Source organism: Leopardus geoffroyi, chromosome A1, assembly GCF_018350155.1.
Source record: "Leopardus geoffroyi isolate Oge1 chromosome A1, O.geoffroyi_Oge1_pat1.0, whole genome shotgun sequence".
In the NCBI taxonomy this organism is placed as follows: Eukaryota; Metazoa; Chordata; class Mammalia; order Carnivora; family Felidae; genus Leopardus; species Leopardus geoffroyi.
The window spans coordinates 14,769,721-14,796,158 of NC_059326.1; the positions used below are offsets into that span (position 1 = coordinate 14,769,721).

Genomic DNA, 26,438 nt, shown 5'->3' on the forward strand with positions numbered 1-26,438 from the left:
AGTAGCCCGTTCCTCAAAAAGAGAGAGCAACGTGGGCCAGGACAGTGTAAAAGGAAAGGAGTCCTAAGGAGGTGGGTATTGCAGCCATGTCTAAAATTACAGGCCCAGACCCAAGTCACCCATTGTTTACTTAAGTGTCACAAGTCACCTGCCTGTGACCCCCGTCTCTTCCCAAATATAAACATACCTCTCTATCTTTCCAACGTTTCCTGGCTTCTCCCTTTAAAGCCATCAGTGAGTGCCACGGCTCCTTCTGGTGCGGGACTTCCATGTTTCCATATAAACTGTAGAGTCTGATTAAAGTCTAGAGTTTCTGATGTGAGGTAAGTAGAAGCAAAATCATTTAAAATTTTTTTAAATGTTTATTTATTTTGGGAGAGAGAGAGAGAGAGCAGGGGAGGAGCAGAGGGCAAAAAGGAGACACAGAATCTGAAGCAGACTCCAGGCTCTGAGCTGTCAGCACAGAGCCCAGTGTGGGGCTCGAACTTACAAACCATGAGATCATGACCTGTGTCAAAGTCAGATGCCACTGACTGAGCCACCGAGGGGCCCCCAAAATCACTTGTTGTTTTTTTTTTTTTTGAAGAATGGCTGTCCCAGAGCATCCAGCAGGTTATTACAAAGGCTCTTTGACTGGAAAACACCACTTAGATCAAGAGTTCTTGACCTGGATCCACAGATGAGTTTGGGGGATATATAACCTCTTAAAATTGAAGGTTTATATGTGTGAACTGTGGGGTGTGTGTGTGTGTGTGTGTGTGTATACACCTGGCATGAGATGTATATTTTTCTAGAATAAGGTCCATACCTCTCATTAAGTTCTCAAGAAGGAGCATATGCCCCAGAAGACTCAAAATCAATGATTCAGACCTGGCTTGAGCAAACTACAGCCTGCAAGCCAAATCCAGCCCACAGCCAATTCTTTTAAAGTTTTCTTAGACTATAGCTATACTTTGGGGTTTATGTGGCTGCTTTCACACTACAACAGCAGAACCAAGGAGCTGCAACAACAACAAAAAAAGTATGGTTTTACTATCTGGCTCTTTACAGACAAAGGTGCTGACCCCCAATTTAGACAATATTTTTTAGAGCCATCCACTACACGAGTGGTTGCTTGCTAATAATTCACCACCCAAAGCTAAAAGCAAATAATTTTAGAATCTAAGTTTCCCTTGCCCCATGTGGCAACCTCATAGATAAATTAATGTGCCCTGGGCTGGCCCTCCTTCTGTCCTCCTTGGAAGACCACTAGACAAAGAAGTGGCTGAGAGAGATGGGCTAGAATTCTTCCAAAGTGACCCCGCCGCAGGCATCCTGGGCCCCGCTTCCTTTGCAAACTGCCAGAGAAGAGTTAAGCAAGAGAATTAACATCACTCTAAATAATTCAAACAGAGTCCTGCTGCTGGCTTCAACCCAAAGATGAGAAATTATATAATTAGCTGCAGCAGATTTAAAAGACTATATAAAATATGCTAATGCTCTCACCATGGTAAGGCAAAGCTGCAGTAACGATGCCATCTATTAAATAGCCTATAGGATCAGTCCAAATAAAGAGAAACATCCTAAGGGTATTCTAAAAATAATGGTATCAGTCAGTTTGGTAGAATACTTTGCTTGGGCTGCAAAATAGGTTAAGAAGAAGTTTAACTCCATTTTAACGTGTTGTAAGTTGCATATTCCACGTTCAATGCATTTTTTGATTAACAGCATATTAATTTTTTTTACCATTAAATCAAGAATAATTGTGTGTTTTTTGCTGTTGATGTTGTTTGGAGAGCTCTCATCATTCTGATATATTTGCCGGCAGATCTGTTTTTGTACATGGGCTTTGCTTGTACATGTGCAGAGAACAAAGCAAGCAGATACTATGGCAGGTATGACTACAGGTGTCCCTCGAGATCTGCAGCCTTATTCCATGTTAGTGCCTTGCGTGCCAGAAACCTAAAGAACTGCATGCTTGACCTAAACTTGCAGCTTCTTTATGAAGCTAGGTGTCTGGAGCTAGGAGAGAGTGCTGCACAAAATAACAAACTCTTAGCCAGAGGGGAAGAAATATTTGTGAATCTAATCTTAATGTCAGGGAACCTCAAAGGCTTCCTCCACTCAACAGTGCATCACCACATGCTTGAATGTCTGAGCTTTCCTCTTTGGGATGCTACACGGACCTCGTACAGTTTTCCAATCCGATTTTATTAAAGGCTGCTGCCCACCATGGACAGACTCTTTCCATGAGTTGGTTGCTTGCGGTAACATTTTTTTTACCGTAAATTGGCATCTCCCATATCCACTAGCATATTGTTCAGATAAATATTTGTTAAATAGTTCAAAATAAAGATCTAAAAGCTGTTCCACTTTAATCACAAGATGAGGGTTTCCAAGCACCCAAATAATAATGATAATATCACATAGTAACAATTGTCCATTACATTAGAGCTTTGCAATGTGATTTTCACCCACATCATCTTATTGAATCCTCACGGCAACCTTTCCACATTGGTACTACTTTTGTCTCCATTTTTCCAGTGGACACTGACTCAGAGAGGATAAGTATTTTGCTCAGGATCACTCAGGTGATAAGCACAAGACCTTCCTTCTCCAGGGTTGGTGCTCTTTTGAGGATGCATTTTAGGCTGAGGTTGAGGCGCTCACTAACTTACGCAACCTTACTTAATGGAACAAGCCCGGAAGTGGACATCAGCAGCCTGGCTTCGAGCCTCACTCAGCTCTAACACTAGCATGCTGTTTGACTTCGGGTAGTCAACTTAATTCCCCTGGGCTTCCTCACATATGAAATGGAAGAACTGAGCAAGACACTCCCTAATGTTCTTTCAACTCTAACAATTAGGAATTTTATTGAGCAAAAGTAATCCCACTCCCAAATGATCTGTCTGAAGGGAATGTACATAGTGTGAGATACAAAATACACTCAATAAGAAGATGAAAGGGATTTTGCATTATGCACATTTTTAGATGATTCATGCCACAAGTCCCTCTCAATTAGCACACTTCACCAAGAGCTAACTGTCTACACAATTATTAAATCATTTCTATGACCCTTATACAGAAATCAACTCTTGAGATGAGGGTGTCAAATGAGAGGGGTCAGCCTGCCCCCTTCTGGGGTGGGATCTAGTCATTTTGCCTTTCTCTGTCTGCCAAGATCCAAAGTCTTTGATAAGCTTATTGTTTTTGTTACTGTTTTGTTCTCCTCAGTATAAGTGGTTGGTGTGGTTATTGTTATAGATTTAGCATGGATGTTGGATGTCTCCTTGAGATCTTGACAGAGTCCAATGTTGTATAACACACAATGTGTCTGGTTTCTTCCCTGGGTTCCTGGAAGGGAGCTTCTAAACCCTTGGAATTTCCCACGTGATAGCAGTGTCCATGTCATTCTTGCCCAGTCCCTTGAATCACATCTGAGCTTATGCTAATGAGAGGACCCAAGATGGGGGTTGCTCATACCAAACCATGTGATGGGGGTGGGCTTTGAGGCACAGAATAACCACATGACCTCCTAGGAGTGGGAGAGCTACAGACAAGTGGCCAATGAGTCAATAGACCAGGCTCGCGGTAATGAAACCCCAACAAAAACTGTATATCAAACTCAGTGGAGCTTCCCGGTTGGTGAACGCTTCAATGTGCCAGAAGGGTGATGTGTCCCGATTCTTCAGGAAGAGACCATGGAAGGTCTCCCTCTGGCACCCTCCTAGATTTTGCCCTATGTGTCTCTACATTTGGCTGGTCCTGATCGTATCCTTTATAATAAAACTATAATCATAGATACAGCATATCACTTTTCTGAGTTCAGTGAGTCGTTCTACCAAATTACTAAACCTGAGGGGGGTGCAGCAACCTCTGAATCTGTAGCCAGTTGGTCAGGAGTGTGGGTGGCCAGGGGACCCCTGAACTGGCAGCTAGCATCTGAAATTAGGGTTGTCTTCCTGGGGACCATGCCCTTAACCTGGGAAGTCTGTGCTGACTCCACGTAGTTAGTGTCAGATTGCAGCACAGTCCTACAGCCCACCTGCCACCACAGAGCTCTGCCCACGTGTACATCAGGCACATGCCCACCTCAGACTCTGTAGTAACTGTCACCTGAGCCTTGAACACTCTTCCCTTGGGATCTTCCTGGCTGGCTCCCCCACCTCCTTCAAGTCTTTTCTCCAATGCCACCTTCTTACTGAATTCTTCTCAGCTACATTATTCACGGTGCACCCCCACCCACATCCTCCCACATCCTCCCCTACACACTCCCCTCTACCCTACTTCGTTCTTCTTCCTACCACTTATCTTCGATACACTATGTAATTTGCTTATGATTTTGCTTATTGGGGGTGCCTGGGTGGCTCAGTCAGCTTAGCGTCTGACCCTTGATTTTGGCCCAGGTCATGATCCAAGGGGTTTGTGAATTCGAGTCCCGCATCGGGCTCTGTGTGGACAGTGCCGAGACTGCTTGGGATTCTCTGTCTCCCTCACTCTCTCTCCCTCCCCCACATGCACACGTGCGCAAGTGCAAGCTCTCTCTCTCAAAAATAAATAAATCAACGTTAAAAAAAAGATTTTGCTTATTAAATATCTTCCTCTCCGAATAAGCTCCATGTGGACAAGAATTTTTCTCTCTTCACTTCACTAGTGCCTGGCACGTGGTAGATATTCACTCAATACTAGTCAAATTGGTTAGAACCTATTACTATATCCATACACACACATATCTCATAGGGGATATAATAAATTGAACTCATGTTAATTGTCTATATACCCTGCTGCCTAGTATATTTAGCTATCCTTATTTTCATATTTAGAAAATCCATTGCATATGGGAAGATTTTATATCTTAAGAAGAAACAACAGTACTCATTTTTCCATAGGTTTTTTGAAACTAATCGTAATGTGAACTAATCCTCTGACTTCTAATGTTATTCTTAGAATAATTCTTGGGGCGCCTGGGTGGCGCAGTCGGTTAAGCGTCCGACTTCAGCCAGGTCACGATCTCGCGGCCCGTGAGTTCGAGCCCCGCGTCGGGCTCTGGGCTGATGGCTCAGAGCCTGGAGCCTGTTTCCGATTCTGTGTCTCCCTCTCTCTCTGCTCCTCCCCCATTCATGCTCTGTCTCTCTCTGTCCCAAAAATAATAAAAAAATAAAAAAAAAAAATAAAAAAAAGAATAATTCTGTTGAAAGGCTATCAAGTGTGAAATGAACACAAAAAAAAGGTATTAAGCTATAAATGTACCTAAGTTGACACTAAGGTTGAGAGGCAATCTATAAAAGAAATTTTGTGTCCTCCAGAGCTAATCAACTCAAAAGCTTTATAACCTCTGTTCTCCATAGTTGGGCAAGGATCTCTGTGGTCCTATCAACGAGGCGTCCTAGCTGTCGTATCAGTGGGACGCCCCACAAGTGAACGAAACGCATTCACCGAATCAGTTGGCCCTAGTGTACCTCAATAGCTAAACTAAATGCAGAGCTTGATTTCGTCTTTGATCATGATGATGCTAGTTTTCGCCCTGACCTGGCAATGGTTTGCCTTTGCTCACTTCCCTCCCCTGAGCTTACAGGTGTGGCTTCTTTCAGTTCCGTTGCTGGCACTCCTGACAAGGCTGCTTTTCTTTGGCCTAGTTCTGATTATTTGATGAAGACTCATATGAATTTAGACACTCTTATTCAGATCTGTTTTAAGTCTCCAAGAAAAGTTGGACTCATGATTTTACAGTGATTCTGCCTATTGAAACAAGAAGATAAGTCACCCACGCAATCATATTTTTTTTTACTGAAAGCTTTATCCATTTGTTTATTTTCCAGAGCTATCGTGAAAGAAAATCTAGTTTTAGGCAGCAAAGGGTCATATAGCATCAGTATCTTATTATGTTTCAGCTACTCAGAATACTTACAATAATGAAAATCTATAGAGACAACCTATATCCACACACATATCAAATTATTACTCAGTCTGGAATTAGATTTTAGAATTACCTTCACATCAAGTCTTTTTCCACCATAACATTCACTTCATCTGCTTTCCATAAGTAGATATTTAACTTTCCAGAACTTCTTTGTTTAAACCCCAAGAATGCTTGACACACAGTAGGCTCTTAACACGCGCTTGGTATGGGGAATTGAACTGGGAGATTTCAAATGGGCACAAAAACCCCAGTGCATATGCCCTGGGGATGCACGCGAAGAAGAAAGTTCTATCTGTACCTTCCTATACTCAGGGCGGGGGGGAAATGTGGGGGTCAGTGCAGGGGATAAAAGAAACTGAGGTCCCCCTCTGTGGGAAAAGAATGAGCCAGCCAAAGCCAGACATTGGGCCTGAGGCTGCCCTCCCATTGCCGCCCCTGAAGACACATATAAAGGTTACTATAGCTTTTCATTTATTTTACTTCTTGTCTGAGAGCTTTCAGGCAGCTATGCTACTGGTCTTTAGCTAGAGAGGTCCCCAGCAGCATAGCTTGTTTGGGAAGAGCAAGGGCCTGGAAACAGACAGACCTTATTTCAATTCTGTCCTCTGCTATTATTTATCCTCAGGCAGAATTTGGATGCTTAAGGCTCTTAAATGGCCAGAATTAATGACTAAAATTAATAAGGTGCTCTGGCATGAATACAACTAAAGTACTGGATGGAGGTTCAGATATGCAATTAAACAAGTAGAACCTGGCTTCACACCATATCGGAAAGCCCCACAGAGTTCAGCTGACCGCAAGCTAACTGACAGCCTGCATTGCTTGGCTAGTGCTTAAAGAAACCATAATCACATTTAGGCTGCATTTAAACGAGTTTGATGCCTCTATTAAATAAGTTTATATTCTCTGTGCTATTTGAAGCCTTCAAGGAGTACTGCATTCAGTTCTGGGTTTATTTTGAGGAGGAGATTGCCGACCAAAAAGTATCCAGAGAAAAGTAACCAGGATAGTAGGATGGTCTTCAGAGAAACAACTGAAGGAACTTTCCTAACAAATCTGGAGAAACCAGCTCTGGGGAAGTGTCGAGCCTCAGTCCCCAAGCGTCTACAAGGTTGACTGGTGGAGTAGATCCCTTCTGCATCCACTGACTCAGCTAACATTTCTTGGGCTTTTACTACATTCAGAGCACTGTGATACGTGCTGTGGGATACAGAGATTGATGTTACAGAGACCCAGCCTCAAGGAACTAGCAAGTAAGATAAAAACAAGGAGTCTGGGATCTCCAGTTTTCCTCCCAACCCTGTTACCCACTGGATATGTGACCTTAAGCAGTTTCTTAGCTTGTCTTAACTTGGTGTTCTTTATTTGCAAAGCAACACCGCAGGGTTTTTCTGAGGATTAAATGAGATAAATATCTGTAAAAAGAATGAGAAATCAGTAATTGACTGAAACCAACAAGATAGGGAAAGAGAACTTTCGAACTAGACTTCAAGGGGCAAAGGGAGTTTGCTGGGTGGTGATGGGGAAAAGGAAAAAGAGCATTCCAGGTTGAGGGGGCAGTATGAGCAGAGACAGAGATACTGAAAACAAATGGCTTTTGGAAGACCATCAAGTACTACTGTGGCTGGAGTGCAGAGGAGTAATAAAGCAATGACAAGAGCTATAAAGATACCACAAAGCCGAATCACAACTTCCCTAGAGTTTCTGGGTGGTGGAGGGCTATATTCAAGTGAATATTGGGAGAATCCACCTGTGTACAAACAGGTGGAACAATTAAAGACTGAAACCAGGAAAGCAAGAGTCATCATGAGAGTAAGCAAGAGGGGTGCCTGGGTGGCTCAGTCTGTTGAGTGTCTGACTCTTAATTTTGGCTCAGATCACGATCTCTCAGTTCATGGGTTCCAGGCCCGAGTTGGGCTCTGCACGGACAGCTTGGAGCCTCCTTGGGGTTTTCTGTTTCCCTCTCTCTGTCTTCCCCTAACCTCCTTCTCTCAAAAATAAGTAAATGAACTTTTTTTTTTTTTAAAAAAAGAGGTTAAGCGAGAGATAATGAGGAACTGACCTAAAATAATGGTGGTGGCATTGAAAAGCAGGTGACAAAATGTGAGATATGAGGAGTAAAGGTGAGGGGCAAGTGAAAGACGACTCCACGTTTGCAACGCTGGTGTTAAAAAGAATGCTGATCCCATGAACTAATATAGGAAACACAGAAAGAGGGATAAAATTGACTAAGAAGATGATGAGTTCAGTTGTGAAAAATGTTGAACTGCAAGTGGCTGTAGAATAACTGTAAGGAAGTTCATACTAGCAAGTTGGAAATATGGTTCTGGAGCCCATGGGAGGAGTCAGGGCTAGAGATGTAGATCTGAGAGGAGGTGGACTTAGAGATTAAGAGTATATCATCAAACATAAACAAACTTGGGTTTGAACTCTAACTTTGAGACTGACTAGCTGTGTGGCCTTGGACAAATTATTTATCATCAAAGCTTTAATTTCCTTAATTGTAAAATTGGGAAAATTATACATACTTCAAAGACTTTGCTTATTGCATACCATCTGGTTGCCATTTGTCACCGTCACTGTCTACCATAACCATCATTGCTGAAACCATTAAGGTAGATGAACTTGGCTTGGAATTGAAAGTAATTAAGCAGAAAAAAAGGGTTGAGGAATGAGTCTTAGGGAGCAATTATTAAGGGAAACGTGGCAGAACAAACCTGAATGAAGCTCAGGAGCAGTCAAGAAGGTGGGCAGAAGATCAGAACAGCAAGACACGGGGATGGACAAGAGAAGAGAATTTCAAGGAAGGAACCCTGGAACATGTCAAACTCTACAAAGAAGCTGGGGACGAAAAAGGAAAACAAGGGCATCGGATATAGTGATTTGACGGTTATCCTTGTGTATGGAACTATTATATATGTGGTGGAGTGGAAGGAAGTCACAAATGGAACAGGGTTCAAAATGGAATTTGCACCCAGACTGCAAGGGGATATGTATCAGACACCGAAGTGAATTGAGAGCCAGATCACCTTCTAGAAATTTCAAAGCAGATATAAACAAACAAATTGCAGGCCTTAGTTTTCTTACTCATTTCAAAGGGATAAAAGACTTATGTTAACAGAGAGAAAGGGGATTTATGAGAAGGATTTCTTTAGAGAGTTGTGCAGAGTTCCCTCATTCCAGAAGAGGGGAGATGCTTCTCTTCATCTCAGTTAGGGCTTCACTGGGAGATCTGAAGAACCCGGTTACTGTCATCTGTGGATTGAGGGGAATTACACACTCGCGTCTGAGTGTTTGGCTATTTACTGGAGAACCACTGGCAGCAGAGTAAAGGAGGCTTGGCTGCATCGGGTGGCCTGTTGTCTGGGCAAAGGACATATGAGTGCACTGTGGAACGGAGGGAGTGAATTGGCATGGAGCTAATTTAAATTCTTCCCAAGAGGATCATCTGAGGCCAACAGGGAGAGCTTTGGAAAATAAGGACTAAGGGAGAAACATCCAAAGCTGGAAGAAACCGAACTGACCACATCAAAGCAGAAGAGTGGAATGTTCCCAGTAAGAGTCCCTGAAGAACCCACAAAAACACCCGTATGAGAAGTTGGCTTCATATAACGTGTGCTGGCCCGGAGGGCCTGAAGCCATCTTACAACAGCGCTATCCTGTAAGAACATCCCACCTCCCCTCTCTCATCACCCTGCTCCTCTCCACCCTTCTCTCTTCTGACCCTGAAAAGATAAAAAACATCAGGGAGGAGGTAACTGGAAAAGGAGAACCCTACCTTTTTCCTTCAGAGAAGGGACTCATGACATTGGGCCCTGGAGAGGTATGGAAAGGAATTCCAATTTTGAATGACTATCGCATGGGACTCAATATATTCATTTCTGGATTGAGATGGTGATTTGTAATAAGAAGAGTCCATAATACTTTTTACCATCTTAGGAGAGAGGAGAACAGTCTTGAGATTTGTGGCTAAGTGTCCTACAGTGGCAAAGAAGAGCTCCCACCACTATATACATTTAAAAGGATAGTGGAAGACAACTTTTAGTGAAAAAAGGTCCCCATAACTCTGTTTAAAAGGTACTATTTACCCAAGGGTATAAAAAGTGAGTCAGGATGAGGACATGAAGGTCTTGAGGACAGTAATTTTGCCCTTTTTTTTTTTTTAGTAATTTTGTGGGGTTTTTGTTTTTTAAGGCTGTTTGGCAGAGAAAGGGCACTGTGGTTTGATGAGGTGATAGAGATGACTGAAGGTCCTCTTAGGACAGGAGAAACTTAGTTGTGGCTGCAGGTTGAGGAGAAAGAGACGGTAAAGATAGGGTAAAATAACAAATCCACAAGAACAATAGGAAAGGAAGACTGATAAGGCAAGGTCACAAAGAAGAAGAGAGAAGACAAAGTCAAGAACATTGCATTTGCCTTTAGAAAAAAAGACTCTTTTTCCCCTGAAAGATGAGAGAAGGAAGAGAGAAGATATAAAGACATTTTGGTTTAGAAGGAAGGCAAATAAAACAGTTTATAGTGAATGACTTTGATCATTCCTGTAGTTTATAGAAGTTCATCTTCTGTGAATGAAGGCAGTGGGTGGTGTTTATTACTCTGGAGGGCAGAATCAGGACTACTGTGTACAAGCTAGAAAGAGATTAACTTGGGCCCAATATAAGAAAGAACTTATAAAAGAGTTGGCTGGGGGGCTCAGTCAGTTAAGCGTCTGACTCTGACTCTTGATTTCATCTCAGATCATGATCTCATGGTTCATGGGATGGAGCCCCGCATCAGGCTCTGCACTGACAGCACGAAGCCTGCTTGGGATTCTCTCTCTCTCTCTCTCTCTCTCTCTCTCTCTCTGCCCCTCCCTCCTTCTCAAAATAAATAAATAAACTTTTTTTTTCTTTCTTTTTTTTTTAAGACAGAACTTGGGGCACCTGTGTGGCTCAGTCAGTTAAGCATCTGACTCTTGATTTCAGCTCAGGTCATGACTTCACGGTTCATGAGTTCAATCCCTGCATCTAGTTCTCTGCGGTCAGTGTGGAGCCTGCTTTGGATCCTCTGTCTCCCTCTCTCTCTGCCCCCCCCCCTTTCAAAAATAAGCATAAAAAAAGGATAAAAATATCAACACTGGTGATATCAGCACAGGGGACTGACCTTCTTATACAGTTGTAAGCTGCAGAACAGAGGGCTCTAGGTAGGGATGGATGAACAGCTATTGCAATGCCATGTGAGGGACCTCTGCCCTGGACACGGAGGTGGGCTGACAGCCTTCAAAACTCCTAGTGTGCAGCATTCATTGTCAATGTTATATTTGTAGGGTACTTCCCCGCCAACAATTCAGGTGTCAATGTGACTGAATACAATAAAAAGAAGCCCAGGGAGACCAGAAGAGAAAGTATAAAGAAAAGACCGCATGTGTTACACAATGTCTTGATTTCCCAACTAGAAAATCATCTACTTGTAGCAAAGGATCTAGCTTATGCTGGAGTTAGATCCTGTCCCAAAGAATAATATTCTATATGTCTCCATAGCTTGGCAGCTATGAAATTTGAAAATATCACTATGTTCTGGGGAACTTTATATTATGCATGAGCTAAAATGTAGTTATGGTGGAGAAAGTCTCCCGAACCCTGAACCCCTCCAGTTTTACCACCGCTAAGAGGCAAATGGGAACTTGCTGACAAGAGTAAGTACATTACCAATGTGCTCTCTGGGACTCAAAACAAAGAAAAACCCTAAAACTCTATTTCAAACATCAGGCTGCGTTCTATAAATCAATGCAATCAAAATCATGCCAGATTTTCTATACAACAATGAAATGTCATGGAAACTTGGCAATTATTCAATAAGAAAGCTATCGAGTTTTTTAAAAAATAAGAACCATACATTCCTAGAATTAACATTTATTGAAACAATAAAATATCCCAGCATGAAGTACCACGCATCTCAAAGAAATATGCCCACAGATTCAATTTAAACTGGCCATATAATCCAATTAAAATTTAAATCTATAAAGAGAAGTCAGTCTATTATGACCCCATTAAGTCATTTCCCACAGTATTTTTCCAAAGGAATAAAATACACTACGGCAAGAAGCACCATGTAATATTTTGAGTCAAAGTTCAGGGCCAGAGATCCGTTGGCATTTTTAGACATAAGCAATATTAAAAGTCTTATGATGGGTCGGCCGGTCATATTTCATGTAAGTGCAGTAAATGCACAGTTATCTGTGCCTAGCATACTGCCTGGCACATGCTAAATTAGCTTAGCCTATTGAATAAATGAATGGATGCATGAAAAAATGAGTTTTGTTAGCAGTAGCTAAAAATCCATTCTGTGAGGAGGCCTATCCAGACTCGGAGCATCTTCCTAGTGTTTGTAATGACTTATGGTTTCCTAGCATCACCAGCCCTGGGACAGAGTGATGTGGCCACCAAAAATCCCACAGACCCAAATCTATGCGGACATACAGGCTGGGACCCTTGAATGTTGTCCATTTTAAGAGTCTGGCAGGTTCTAGATGCGGTTTGGTTTAATCTTCCAGAGATTCCCTCCAGAGAAGGGTGGATATCTTCAAAGGTCCCTTAATTCCCTCTTACCTCCACCACAGGAATAGAAGTCGAGAGTGGGAAGAAAGCAACAGACAATCACTTTTTGGTTCTAAAGAGCACCAGAACCAAATCTTGGTGACATCTGCCTCCAATTAAGCCCTGCAAATGAATCTACGTGGCTGAGTCCAGCTGCAGTCCACTAGGAGGTATATTTTAGCTGAGGTGTCATTCACTAACATCATTCACTAAGTAACAAGGAACACAGTTCTGAACGTGCTTTGACATTTATTATCTCATTTGAGGTTCATTACAACCCAGGAAAAAAAGGTGTTTCCCAGAATAGGAAGCAGGCTCAGAGATACCAAGACCACACAGCAAGCAGGACATGGAACTTGGACTACACCTGTCTTCTAACCTTACTCCAAGACTGCTTCCACTATTCTAGGTTCTAACCCCATTTTCTTACTACCCAGAGTCGGGGAAAACAATCAAAATCATTGCTTGGTGAAGGGTGCCTAATGCAGCTTCTGTCTCATCTCACTCAGGACACGGGTCCCTGGAAAGTGGTCAGGATGGAGTATTTCCAGAAATGTTTTACGAAGTGGATTCTGGGCACCCACCAGCAGGGAGTCCATAGGAGAAGCCAAAAAAATGTTCCTTCTAGAATCACATGCCCAGGGGGCACCTGGGTGGCTTAGTCAGATCTGACTTCAGCTTAGGTCATGATCTCGCAGCTTGTGAGTTTGAGCCCCACATCAGGCTAGCTGCTGTCAGAGCATACCTGATTCGGATCCTCCGTCCCCCCCCCCCCCCCCGCCCTCTCTCTGCCCCTTCCCCACTTGTGCTCTATCTCTCCCTCAAAAACAAAGAAACCTTTAGAATCACATACCCAGGAAGCACACTGTACTTCAGATGGGTGTGTCTAGTACAGGGAGAACCTGGCCTGGCACTCCTCAGAAATAGGACATTGCGCACACAAGTGCATGCACACACATGGACACACACACATGGTATCCCGAAAGTCTTAGTGCAGTTTTAAACTTCCAAAACTTCAAAAGTATAAATGCTGCAAACTTACAAAACTCATGTGAAAGCCCAATAATTTAAATGTCTTCTCTTTTCTACACTATACTTACTCTACTTGTATACTAGCTTTGTGAATTTTGAAGAGCACTTTTAATCTTACCTTTCGGTCAACATTTGCCATGTTCAATCAGGCGGATTGAAAGGTTTTATGATATATGACGTGCCTACAATCCATTCGGCAAATGAGCCACATCTCACAAGAAGCCTGCAGTCAACTAAAATCTTCACATGCATGCTCTACTGTTAAAACTACCTTACTCCTAATTAAGCTTGTAAAACTGGCTTTTTTTTTTTTTAAACAAAAAAATACCCGAAGCACTACTTTTTGTTAATACCAATTTAATTTTATCTTCTTGGATACAATCCATTCTGTTAAAATCCTTGTGGATCCTTGTTTTGCTACCAGATGATTTCATCCATGCACCATCAATGTTCTCAAATGGGCATTTCTAGCCACACTCAACTACACAGAATCCAAGGCAGAACCCTATTGGTGTGATTCTCAGCGTACAAACAGTCCCTCTCTTCAGGGACCTCTGAGTGAATTCTAACAGAGACCTCCGCCACCACATGGACATCAGCCTCTTGGACAAGGCAACTCAGTTCAATCAATTAAAAACACAACCACCTATGTCATTCAGACCACATATTTTTATCTTAGTCAAAAGGATTCCAGGAGAGGCCCTGTCAAATGCACTGCTGACCAATGCATTTACTCCATCTCACAGCATTCTTCTGATCCACGAGATGAGTGACCCTACCCGTGAAAGGTCAGACGAGGGGACGGTCTTGTCACAGCTCTGTTGTCTAGGTATTGTACTGATTAATATAAAGCTCTAACTGTGAAAATCTAAAGACAGGCCGAAACAAACAAATAAAAATGAGTTTATTTGTAACTCAAGTTCAAATAAAATCTGGACAACCGCAAACATCTGTGGTGGGTTGAATTGTGTCCCCCAAAAGATATGTTAAAGTCCTACCCCTGGTACCTGTAAACGTGACCTTATTTGGAAATAGGGTCTTTGCAGATGTAATCATGTTAAAATGAGGTCATACTGGATTAGGATGGGACTTAGTTCAATTACTGGGGTCCTTAGAAGAAGAGGAAAATTTTGCACACACAGAGAATTAGGCCTTGTGAGGCTGGAGGCAGACCCTGGAGTAATGGTGCAGGAAGCCAAGGGATTCCAAAAATTGCCAACAACCACCAGAAACTAGGATTATAGCTTAGAAGGCATCTTACCCAGAGACTTCGGAGACAGAAATTTTCCTGTATCTTGAGGTTAGATTTTTGGCCTCCAGAACTGTTAGAAAATCAATTTCTGTTGTTGGAAGCCACCTAGTTTACAGTGCTTTCTTACAGCAGCCCTAGGAAGCTAGTAACATCTGTGCAAAAATATGTAAGTCTGAAGTAATGGTGATTAACATCAGATTCAAGAGCACTCAGGAATTGGTAAAAAAAAGAGGATGAGAAATACTTAGATTCCTGAGCAGGTGGCAGGCTTGGCAGGGGTGAGGTAAATGGGTGAAGGGACTGGCCTAGCAGGTTTGGGGGCTGTTGGCTTGAAGCTGGGGGGGGGGGGGGACAGACAGAAGGTGACATCCCGTGACAAGCTCATCACCGAGGGGCTAATCGTCCCTCCTAGGTGTGAGGTGGGCATTTCTCAACAAAATCCTCTCATTTTTTAATGGCAACAAAATCACCAATTTGTCAGCTTATCATCAATATATAAGCAAAACTATGTTAAGCTTCCTGTCTCCAATTTGGCATTTTCCTTGACTATGTTTCATCATTCTAAATGAGACAGCAGCCCATGCAGGGGAAGGAGTTGTTGGCCTGTCTGTCTCTATATATAGCGCTGTATCCACCATTTTTCAAAGGTGCTAAGACTCCACCGATTGATGACGATATTGCTTAAAATGGGTTACATTTTAAGCTGGAAAAAAGAAGGCATTTTTTTCCCGCATGTGAAAATTTAGGGGAGGAAGGATGCTCCCTCACAGTTTCTAATATTGATCTGGCTCCAATGCAGCCCACGAAATATAAGTCTATAATGGCAGAATTCCTCACTGGAAAGACCTTACAAGCCATCTCCAGGAGCTGGCCCAGCAGTAATTAGGGGGACGTATTCTTGCTGATCCTGAGCACACAGGGAGCTGGGTTAATTTTGAAAGACAAAATAAAAGCGCTGCCTTGTGGCAAAAGGCCACTTCTGGATGCCACTAAATCAAGCCCAGCCTTGCTTGAGTATTAATTCCGAAGATGTCTGTATCCCCCACTGATACTCCTTTTAGGAAGCTAGTATGGAACAGGCCAAATGAAGCCGCAACGTGCAAATACCATTTAGCAAGTACAGATAAGCTGGGATAAATCATCCCAGAGCACTTAAAAAAAGATTCAAATTTTAATACATTAGCACTAGAACATGCTGTACAAGCAACAGGGAAATTGCAGTTGTCAATGTGTGAATTTAGTCTCAGAGTAAGTTCATCCAAGGAAGTAAAATCTCAATTTAGATTCTTTTTTCTACCCCTTCCCCCAATCCGCGTGTTTCTTTTAGGATGGAGGAGGACACTGTTACTCAGCAAATGGATTTCACACCAAGAAATGGTTGGGGTATATTCATCGGGGGTAATAACTTGAAGTTCGCACTTTCTCACTGAAATAGTTTGAAGTGGTCCTTCAAAGTGGCAAACCATAAATGACGGGCAAGGTGTCTGATCCACGTGTGTTCACGTGCACTGTTGTACGTGTATGTAGATATCTAGCTAGCTAGCTGCCTTTAAAAAAAAAATATTTTAAATGTTTATTTAGGGGCGCCTAGGTGGTTCAGTTGGTTAAGCATCCAACTTCGGCTCAGGTTATGATTTCATGGAATTTGAGCACCATATGGGGCTCTCTGCTGTCAGCACGGAGCCCACTTCGGATCCTCTGTCCTCTCTCTCTGCTCCTCCCCTGTTAGCATGAGAGCATTCTCTCTCTCTCTCTCTCTCTCTCTCTCTCTCTCTCACAAATGTTTATTTATTTTGAGAGAGAGAGAGTGCATGCAAGCAGGGGAGGGGCAGAGAAGGGGAGGGAGAGAGAAGGAGTGGGGGTAGGGGCAGAGAGAGAGAGAGAGAGAGAGAGAGAGAGAGAGAATCCCAAGCAGGCTCCAGGCGCAGCTCGGAGCCCCTTGCAGGACCTGGACCTCATGAGAGTGAGATCATGACCTAGCCCATATCAAGAGTCTGAAGCTTAACTGAGCCACCCAGGTGCCCCTCTCTGCATTTTTTTAAATGAGAAAGGATTCTAAGGGGAAATCACAAAGGATTTCCTGGTATTTTTCTGTTGTGCTTCCCAGAAAGCCTGTCTATTGTCACAGGGGAATAGGACAAGTTGCAGCATATGGTGTGAGAGCACATTGCAGGGAAGGCAAAGCCCAACCCAGAGGCCTCACCGGGAGGGGCTGGACCAGGGGAGGTCCCAGGCCTACCTGGAGGCCTGATAAACTTCGGCAGCCCCAGGTCAACACTGCTGACTTGACACTGAACTGTATTCCAGCCGGAATCTGACAGCTTGTTTTCTATCGAGGTAACAAGTGAAACTTTCATTTCAGAACGTTATCTGTTCTCTCAGACTATTCTATCAGAAGCAGCTATTTTCTTTAAATTGAAAGTCAAGGCAGTTTATTTTTCTCGAAACTGTGTTGTTGGCTCCTGCCTGACTCCTAACATTCTCTTGTTTTGCACAATGGCAGAGCAGTCTCATCCCGTAGAAGGCAGGGGTGGGATGGGGGAGTCCTCCCAGAGGGCGCCCTGTGTATGATAGATTTACATAAATCCTGGCCCCCAAAAGGCACATCAATCAGAGATAAAGATGGAATGTATTTAGAGAAAATTTATTTAGAGGGAAGGATACCGACATCACTCTTTCAACTAGGTTTTTTCTTGAAGCAAAATAACTTAAATCTCTTCAAATGACACTTCTATCATATTATCTATCTATCTATCCAACCAACATATTATGTCATATCTCATGTCAAATATATACGTCCATTGGGCATTCAAAGTTTTCACAATACGGGGGAAATCTTTCTAATTCCTATCCCTCCCCACACACCCCAAGTCATTTTTAAATGATGAAATAATTGTACTATATTCAAATGCATATAGATGATACGCATATATACCATCAATATAGATACTATATGTGAACATACATCAGCAGGGGCGGGGCAGGACCCCTCCATCACATCACTTACCCTATCAAGTCGGCACTCAAGTATTTCCCATCCACTTTGTCAAAAGCTCACTAATTTGTTTCCACATGCATTTTAGTATAAAATCCATTATCACTTCAAAAAGCACTTCCCACTAGCTAGAGTCTGAATTGTCTATAAATATGTAATATCTCCCAATTAAATTAGAAGTAATACGATTAAGGAGAGGTCTCTTTTTTTTTCAGTGCAATAATCTTTTCTGTGATGCTGTTAGGACTCTTGAGATGACTTATGGCATCAAAAAAAAAATCATTCTTGAAGTCACAATTTTTCATATTCATTTCCTGAGACAATTCTTTCCCTCTTGATCAACTGTCTCTTCTCTATTTTTTACAATCACATTCCAGTTTGAATCCAAGGACCTACCCTCCTCCTTTTTGGTCTCTCACAGATGCTAATGACATACAAATTCTGTAGTAGTTAAAGAAAAAGGGATACCTAGCCACTGTCCCCAGTTAGGAACCTAAAAGTAGGTAAAGTGAAAGCTTCACAGAGAAACACACTCAATAATTTTATGATTACAAAGCTCTCAACTACACATGTTGACAAAAATAGATAACTAAAAATGTAGAAATCTGCATCATGGTCTTCTATAAAACATCAATTTAGTTATTAAACGGTTATAAATTAGCCATTGGTAATTTACTCTTCTGAATGATTTAACCTTTCCAATTATCATTTCATCTGTTTTCTATATAAAAAAAATCAAAGAAATTCTAGATATGGAAAAGACATGCTGGGTGAGGATCTGAAACTGATTTGGTAGCTTTGGGGTTGACATAATCTTGGCCTGGTGTGGCTCATTTTGGAAAGCTGCCTCAAATTTCCCCTGGTTTTGAACTTTTTTTTTTCCTTACCACTTTCATCTAGCAAGAAATCATCCTGGTAACGGAACTTCTCCGGTCCACATGCAATAAAAATGTCATCGTCACCAAAAAAGTCCTGAAGGCACATCACCTACAAGAGAAAAGCATGGCACTCAGCAAGGGGTCAGCAGAACAGCAATTACAACATTGCATCCTGGCAAGTAGACATCTGCATAAAGCCACTTCCCACATCTAATGGAATCAACAGGACAGCCTCTCCAGAGGAATTTCAAAAAAAGGTTTCCAGCATCTGTTACTAGTAAGAAACATGTTACATTTCAGTTGCGCAGGAAGACGGGATAAGGAAAATAGAACCGGTAACTGTCACATTTATTACTTGACATATCAATAGGCTATGAGGTAAGAGCCCTTTATTTTCATAATACAGTGGATGCAGCAAGATGTGGAAAAGGAACACCCCTTTATTCTTTTGAATGTAATATTCCTCGATAGCAATAAAAGTCAGCATATGATTTTAGCAACAAATATAGTAAACGTGTGGTGGTTACTAGGGTAACTAGTGAAGAAAAATACCTGTATCAGAGTATGAATATAATGATCTCCTTTAGACCCATTCTACCTCTAGTTGCCACAGAAATGGAGGGGCACCTGGGTGGCTCAGTCAGTTAAGCATCTGAGTCTTGATTTTGGCTCAGGTCATCTCACGGTGCATGGAACCGTGCCCTCCTCTGCCCTCCTCCCCTCCACCTCCCATCAAAATAAATAAATCCACTTAAAAAAAACAGAAATGGAAATGGAAGTCCTCATAAGAGGAGTAATAGAATAGTTATTTCTTAAATTCAGATACAGAGACAGGGCAACTCAAGTTACGGTGTATGCCCACAACTCAAGTGATACTAAACTTTAAAACTCCTGTGCTGCCCAGCTTCTTGTAGTTACGCCAGAGGAAAGTTTTAAAACAACCTTTGGATATTTATTCAGCTTATTCTCCAGTAAGAACTTTAAGAGAGCTAAATGTTGTTTTTCAAGCACATGTGGTCAAAATGAAAAATTTCAAGCACACAGCTCTCTGTCTCTGGATATGTGGTGTAATATTTTGCTCACAATATGTATGATGCCAACACAAGGCACTGGGAACACTACTGATTTCTATCTATTTTCAATTTCCTTTGCTTGGAGCAAATCATAAAGCAGCCAAATGAAGGCACCCATTCAGAGCTGTATGAAATAGACTCTCTAATAGCATTTTCCCTTGGATATCTGAGGACCACAGAAAAATCCCCTGGATCCTTGGGGCCTCTGTTTACTAGTAGCACTCCCTTATTTGTCTGCAGTCAGCTGCAGGGCATATCTGGGGTTCTGCTCTATTTCAGTGCTGGGTGGCACTGCTCTGACACATCAAAGGTGCTGTAAGCCTTGCAGTAGTAAGTTGGGAGAACACAGCCTTGCTTAGAGACCCCAAACACAGTCATGTGTAGCCTGCAGATAGTTTTGCCAAGTAGGCTCTCATTTCCAAATAATCGCTTGGCTGAAATTTTAAGAATGAAATTGCTATAATAGTATGATAATCGCATTAAGTGTGAGTGAGGTACACCCACGAAAGATTTCTGAAAAGCTTGAAAATATAGGTGATTTAAGAGGGACATTGTAATTGTCATAAAAAATAGACTAAAGGGGCACCAGGGTGGCTCAGTTGGTTAAGCGTCCAACTTCCGCTCAGGTCATGATCTCACAGTCCGTGGATTCGAGCCCCATGTTGGGATCTGTGCTGATAGCTCAGAGCCTGGAGCCTGCTTCGGATTCTGTGTCTCCCTCTCTCTCTGCCCCTCCCCAGCTCGCACTCTGTCTCTGTCTCTGTCTCCGTCTCTCTCTCTCTCAAAAATAAATAAACATTAAAAAAAAAAAAAAAAGTAGACTAAAGATCTTCAAGAGTGGTGTCAGAAGCTCTGGTCTTCTACTTGGGTTAAAAACAGGCCCTTTGAGGGGCGCCTGGGTGGCGCAGTCGGTTAAGCGTCCGACTTCAGCCAGGTCACGATCTCGCGGTCCGTGAGTTCGAGCCCCGCGTCAGGCTCTGGGCTGATGGCTCAGAGCCTGGAGCCTGTTTCCGATTCTGTGTCTCCCTCTCTCTCTGCCCCTCCCCTGTTCATGCTCTGTCTCTCTCTGTCCCAAAAATAAATAAACGTTGAAAAAAAAAAAAAAATTTAAAAACAGGCCCTTTGAATTCAGAACCCACTCCATTTCACTCCTCCCTTTCTGTCTGATCTCATCTGTGACCCTGTTTATCTTTATCTTCAAGACAAGCACTCCACCCCAGCCTTTTCGATCAGTGGTTGATGTCATCCCAACCAACCCATACAGGCCATTTTCCTTTTACATGCGTAAGTCTTTATAGTGCCTACTATATGCAAGTTAGCATAGAGCACATACAGACAAAAATGAATAAAAGGTGGTCTCTCCCTCAGACAAAAATATGAACAATTAACCTTAAAAGGCAGTGTTTCCTGGAGTGTGAATGGTCAATAGGTTTTGTGAAAAAAAGGGGGGGGGAGTTCCCTATGGCCAAATAGATTTAGTAAATACTGAGTTCATCCAGTATAAACAGGTTTCTTTATTTCCAGTCTTTGCAAAGCCCTAACATGCTAATGTGCACCATAATTCCAAACAGGAGATAGAAAATCCAGTATTTCCCAATCTTATTTGATTCTAGAACTCTTTTTCACATAGTATCATAGGGACTACTGTGTAACGTGGTTCTCTTGGGGTCTGCACTGACAGACAGAGTTCAAAAGAACTCTGGGAACACACAATGGGAAGAACAGTTAACCCACTCTCCTGGGCAGCCACATTTCTTCAGCTGATAAATATTTATTTGCTAGATTTTTTTTTACTCCTTCAAACACCTATGATGGGCCTACTCTGTTGCTAAGCTTTGTGCCAAACATCATGATAACAAACCTTAATAGATGAAAAATATTGTTTTCCAAAGAAAATTGTCCTTCTGTTCCACATACTCCCCTCATTTGTATTCCAGAACATCAGACTGCCAATCAGATCACATTCACCTATGTGTGCATGTCTTATGTTATCGCTAAGCAGGCAGATAACTATCATCAAAACTATAACACGTGAGGGCCACCTGGGTGGCTCAGTCGGTTAAGCGTCTGACTTCACCTCAGGTCATGATCTTACAGTTTGTGGGTTCGAGCCCCACATCGGGCTCTGTGCTGATAGTGCAGAGCCTGGAGCCTGCTTCGGATTCTGTGTTTCCCTCTCTCTCTGCTCCCCCACCATTTATGCTCTGTCTCTCAAAAATAAATGTTAAAAAAAAATTAAAAAATAAAAAAACTATAACACATGATAAGCAGGTTGCGAGCCAACTAACTCCCTTCCATCATATACCCATAGCCATCCTTTAAGCCCAAGACTCAAAGAACACAGCAGCCAATGATCCAGCTTGGACAGTTTAGGTTTAATTCTGTTGGCAAGTGGGAAATGAAACATGATGAACTTTTGATGTTGTTTCCAACTCCAGGATTCCAAGAACATAAAAGGAATGTAGCAATTGTTAAAGAAAAGTAACTGTCATCACCCAGCACAAAAAGACAGGAAAAGGCCGTTTCAGTGCCAAGCAACATGTATTCATTTACCTCTCAATCTTCAGTGACTAAAATCAAAGAATTTGTTAAACTATCAGAAATTGTAAGGTTTTCTGTGCTCTCTGCTCTGGCATCATTTAGCCGTTTCCCTGCTCATAACCTCCACTGCAGAAGTTGGGTATGGTCAGTAGATCACATTCAAATTTAGAAAACTGCTTCTTTTTAGAAGCCCTGATAAAAGATTTGATAGTAAAGGAGGCTTAAACACAAAGTCATGAAAAAGATGGATTTCGGATAATCTGAGCACTTCAATTACCGGTGCTCTCACCCTCTATCATTGATGTAGAGGTGGCTGTAACGTATTCCATCTAACAAAATAGAGTAACAGAAGACGACGTATAACCCTCTTCTCTAGGCCAACATACTGTGAGAATTTTCCTTCAGGCATTACTGGACATTCTGATATCAAAGGATTAAGACAGATAGAGAAGTCTAAAACCAACGTTTTGCATAAAGATCTGATTTTATATGTCTATATGGTGTTGTTAAATGTGAAGTTCCCAGGACACCTGGGTGGCTCAGTTGACTGAGCATCAGACTCTTGATTTCAACTCAGGTCATGATCCCAGGATTGAGCCCTGCATCGTGCTCTGCATTGAGCACGGAGCCTGCTTATGGTTCTCCCTTCTCCTCTTCCTCCCTCCACCCTTCTCCTCTGCTTCTGCTCTCACTCTCTCCTAAATAAATAAATAAATAAATAAATAAATAAATAAATAAACAAACACATAAATAAATAAATTTGAGGTTCTTGAAATTCAGTGTGATAACAAGCTTAAAAAAACAAGTTCCTGGGGTGCCTCGGTGGGTTAGTCAGTTAAGCATCTGAATCTTGGTTTCAGCTCAGGTTCTCATGGTTCACAAGTTTGAGCTCTGATAGTTCTGCTATCAGCGTGGAGCCTGCTTAGGATTCTCTCTCTGGAACAAGTTCCACTTATGGTTTAACATCTCTCAAAGCCAGGCCTCTTCTTGTCATCTTTCCCTTTACCCCTATCACCACATCCGTCCAGAGCTTATTCTCCTACCTGTGGACCTTGGCATTTCCCACCGGTGGATTTTCTCATTCCTATCTCCTTTCTCTCCAATCCATCCTGTTTAATTCTGCTAATCTACTCTTTCTTTTAAACTTTCAATATCTCTTCCCATGCTTCAGAAAAAAAAACAATGGCTTTACCACCATCAAATTAAAGTTTATCTTCTGAGTCTGGCATTCCATCTGGTTCCAACCTACTTTTCAAGTCTACAGTAGTCATGCCATGTACCTGATACTTAGTAAGCATTGAATGGATAGTTGGATGGATGGATGGATGGATGGATGTTTGGATAGATGGACGGATGGAGGATTGGATGCCTGGATGTTTGAATGGATGGATGGATGGACATAAGGACGAATGCAAGGACTATGCTATAACCCAAAACACGGTCCTATTTATCTGCTTTACATATTCTTCTCAGAAAAGGACTTCTTCTTTCCTACTTGTATGGGTTTTTGTATGACTTTTTTCTTCCACTTGGTATCCCTTCCCACCTAACTCTTTGCCTGTTCAAATCTCTCCTATGACTCAAGGTTCAGTTGAAGGTTCAAGCCTTACCTTCTTATCCACTCCAATCCAAAGTGATTTACCCCTTCCCTGAGCCCCTAGTCATCATTCAATAGATGTTTATTGAACTCGTTATTTACTAGCCCCTGTGCTAGGCCTTAAGAATACAACTGCCCTCATCCTTCGTCTCTTCTTTTCCAGTACAGACGTGTGTAGGCTTACACTCCAAAGAATTCCTAACGACTGTTGTGAATTAACAATTCAGCAGAGGGTAAACTGCATTACCTACCAGTGGTTTTTGTCATGGGCTTGGACTCAGGTGGCTGAGTTGCCATCCTTGCACTATGACCACTGCTGACTTGGGTGAGTCAGGAAACCCCAGTTAGCTATCTTGAAACACATCCTGTTTCTAAAGATCCTACATTTGGTTAGGGCAGAGGTAGTGCCTCCCGTTGGGGGGAGGATTCTTCAGCACCTCAGAGGTTGCCTCTGGCACAATTTCCAAGAGCACAGCCTGTCATCAGAGCTCAGGTCCTGAATTAACCCAACTCTGCCACTTAGATGTTCATCTCTTCGTGCCTCATATCAAATATGTTTATCATGTTGGTTACTTTAAAAATGAGAAGAATTTAGACTATGAATCAAAAGAGAAAAAGTCCTCAATAAATTTCAGCTATTTTTATTAGCTTAAATGCATTTTTGCTTCCAAATAAGTACAAGCCAAATGTGTACCTAATACAAATTTGTTAATGTTTATTTATTTTTGAGAGACAAAGAGAGACAGAGCATGAGTGGGGGCAGGGCAGAGAGAGAGAGAGAAGGAGACACAGAATCTGAAGCAGGCTCCAGGCTCTGAGCTGTCAGCACAAAGCCCAACGCGGGGCTCAAACTTGGGAATGGCAAGATTATGACCTGAGCCAGTCGGATGTTTCACCACTTAACTGACTGAGCCACCCAGGTGTCCCCAAATGTGTACCTAATATAAACAAAAAATAGAACATAGTATGTAGCTCCTGAGCACTATATACTTAACCTCCTAAGTGAATTTCGATAAAATACAGCAGATAGGTGCCCCTTCTCACTTTGGGAACAGGAATTCTACTAGTATAATTATTTTGGTGAATAGCGTACTTTGAATTAGCATCAGGGAAATGGTGTAAAATGAAGATGAGATATGGTACATGCTCTGATTCCATCAGGCTTCCACTGAAATGATGCTGTGAACGTCATTAACAAGGATGGCCACCTGCTACCACAGGTAGCACTGTTTTAACTTAAGACCCCTTGGAATCTGTCACAACTTTCAGTTTTGTGGGATCCAGAGATTCGTATTCCCCTGAGAAAACCATCCTCAGTTGAAATGTCCCTACATTAGAAAAGAAACTGTATGTGTATTATATGCAATTCATAAAGGAAGTAGTTTATGGCATACAATGCTTAATATTCTATCAATTAATTTTCAGTTCTTACCTAGTGCTTCGGTTATTATATGAAAATCTAACCCCAAGTAAAGACATCCCATTTATTGCATCAGAGTTTTTTTTTTTTTGTTTTGTTTTTTTAAATTTTTTCAACATTTATTTATTTATTTATTTTTGGGACAGAGAGAGACAGAGCACGAACGGGGGAGGGGCAGAGAGAGAGGGAGACACAGAATCGGAAACAGGCTCCAGGCTCTGAGCCATCAGCCCAGAGCCTGACGCGGGGCTCGAACTCACGGACCGCGAGATCGTGACCTGGCTGAAGTCGGACGCTTAACCGACTGCGCCACCCAGGCGCCCCTGCATCAGAGTTTATCTCTGACGGCACTTAGCATAAGGCCAAACCCACTGTATCTCAAAAAACATGGGTGGTTATAATTGCCAGATGTGCTGGGAAAAGTCCTTGAATGAATATCACCATACCTGGGTTCTGAGCCTAGGTTTGACACAAACATTGTATAAACTTGAAACAGTTCCTTAAGTTCTCTTGGTTATCAGTTTCTATACTGGCTCCAGTATGTTTTATCACAGTAATTTATATGATGAAGATATAAAAAAAAGATGAAAATTCTTTTTGGTGTGATACAACAAGAATAGTTCTATATGCATTATTACATGTAATCCTCAATATACATTATTGCATTTGAACCCTCTCTGCTGTAAAGGAGACAGACTCTATCTGACAAGAGTTAGTTAGATGTTATTTGTATCCCTATTTTACAGATTAAAAAAACAACTTAGCCACATTCAACAGAAGATGTGTAGAAATTTGAAACTATATCAGTTACAATTCAAAACCAGGCTCTTAACTACCAAGCTACAGGAAAACAAACCTATTCAAAGCATAGAAACACGTACCCTTACAATTGTGTATTATAAATTTCAGTTAATAAAACCATTTTAATAATAGTCATCACATATATTGTACACTAATAGTTTATAATAAAAAATGTCTAATAAATTTTTTAAAAAGGAAGTTTGAATTATTTCTTTGATCCTAGGAAGATATATTCCGTTTTCTGACTCTTTTTATGTGAAATCTGAATTTATATCTTTTCCATTAACTTGTCATTACACATACTTGTCCCAGGAGACTGAGCTGCTTACAGTGAGTTAAAAAACCACTACAGATAAATATGGACTTCCCCTGCTC

General features: G+C 41.9%; 1 protein-coding gene across 5 annotated transcripts in view; it reads right to left on the bottom strand.

Annotated features, from left to right (window-relative positions):
• DCLK1 (doublecortin like kinase 1) overlaps nt 1-26,438 on the bottom strand; it is a 349,882-nt gene that overhangs the window by 149,066 nt on the left and 174,378 nt on the right. For all 5 annotated transcript variants that reach the window (XM_045473943.1, XM_045473936.1, XM_045473962.1 and 2 more), the window contains exon 4: nt 18,641-18,740. In XM_045473943.1, the coding sequence (XP_045329899.1) occupies nt 18,641-18,740 (100 nt within the window). The remainder of the gene's footprint in view (nt 1-18,640; nt 18,741-26,438) is intronic.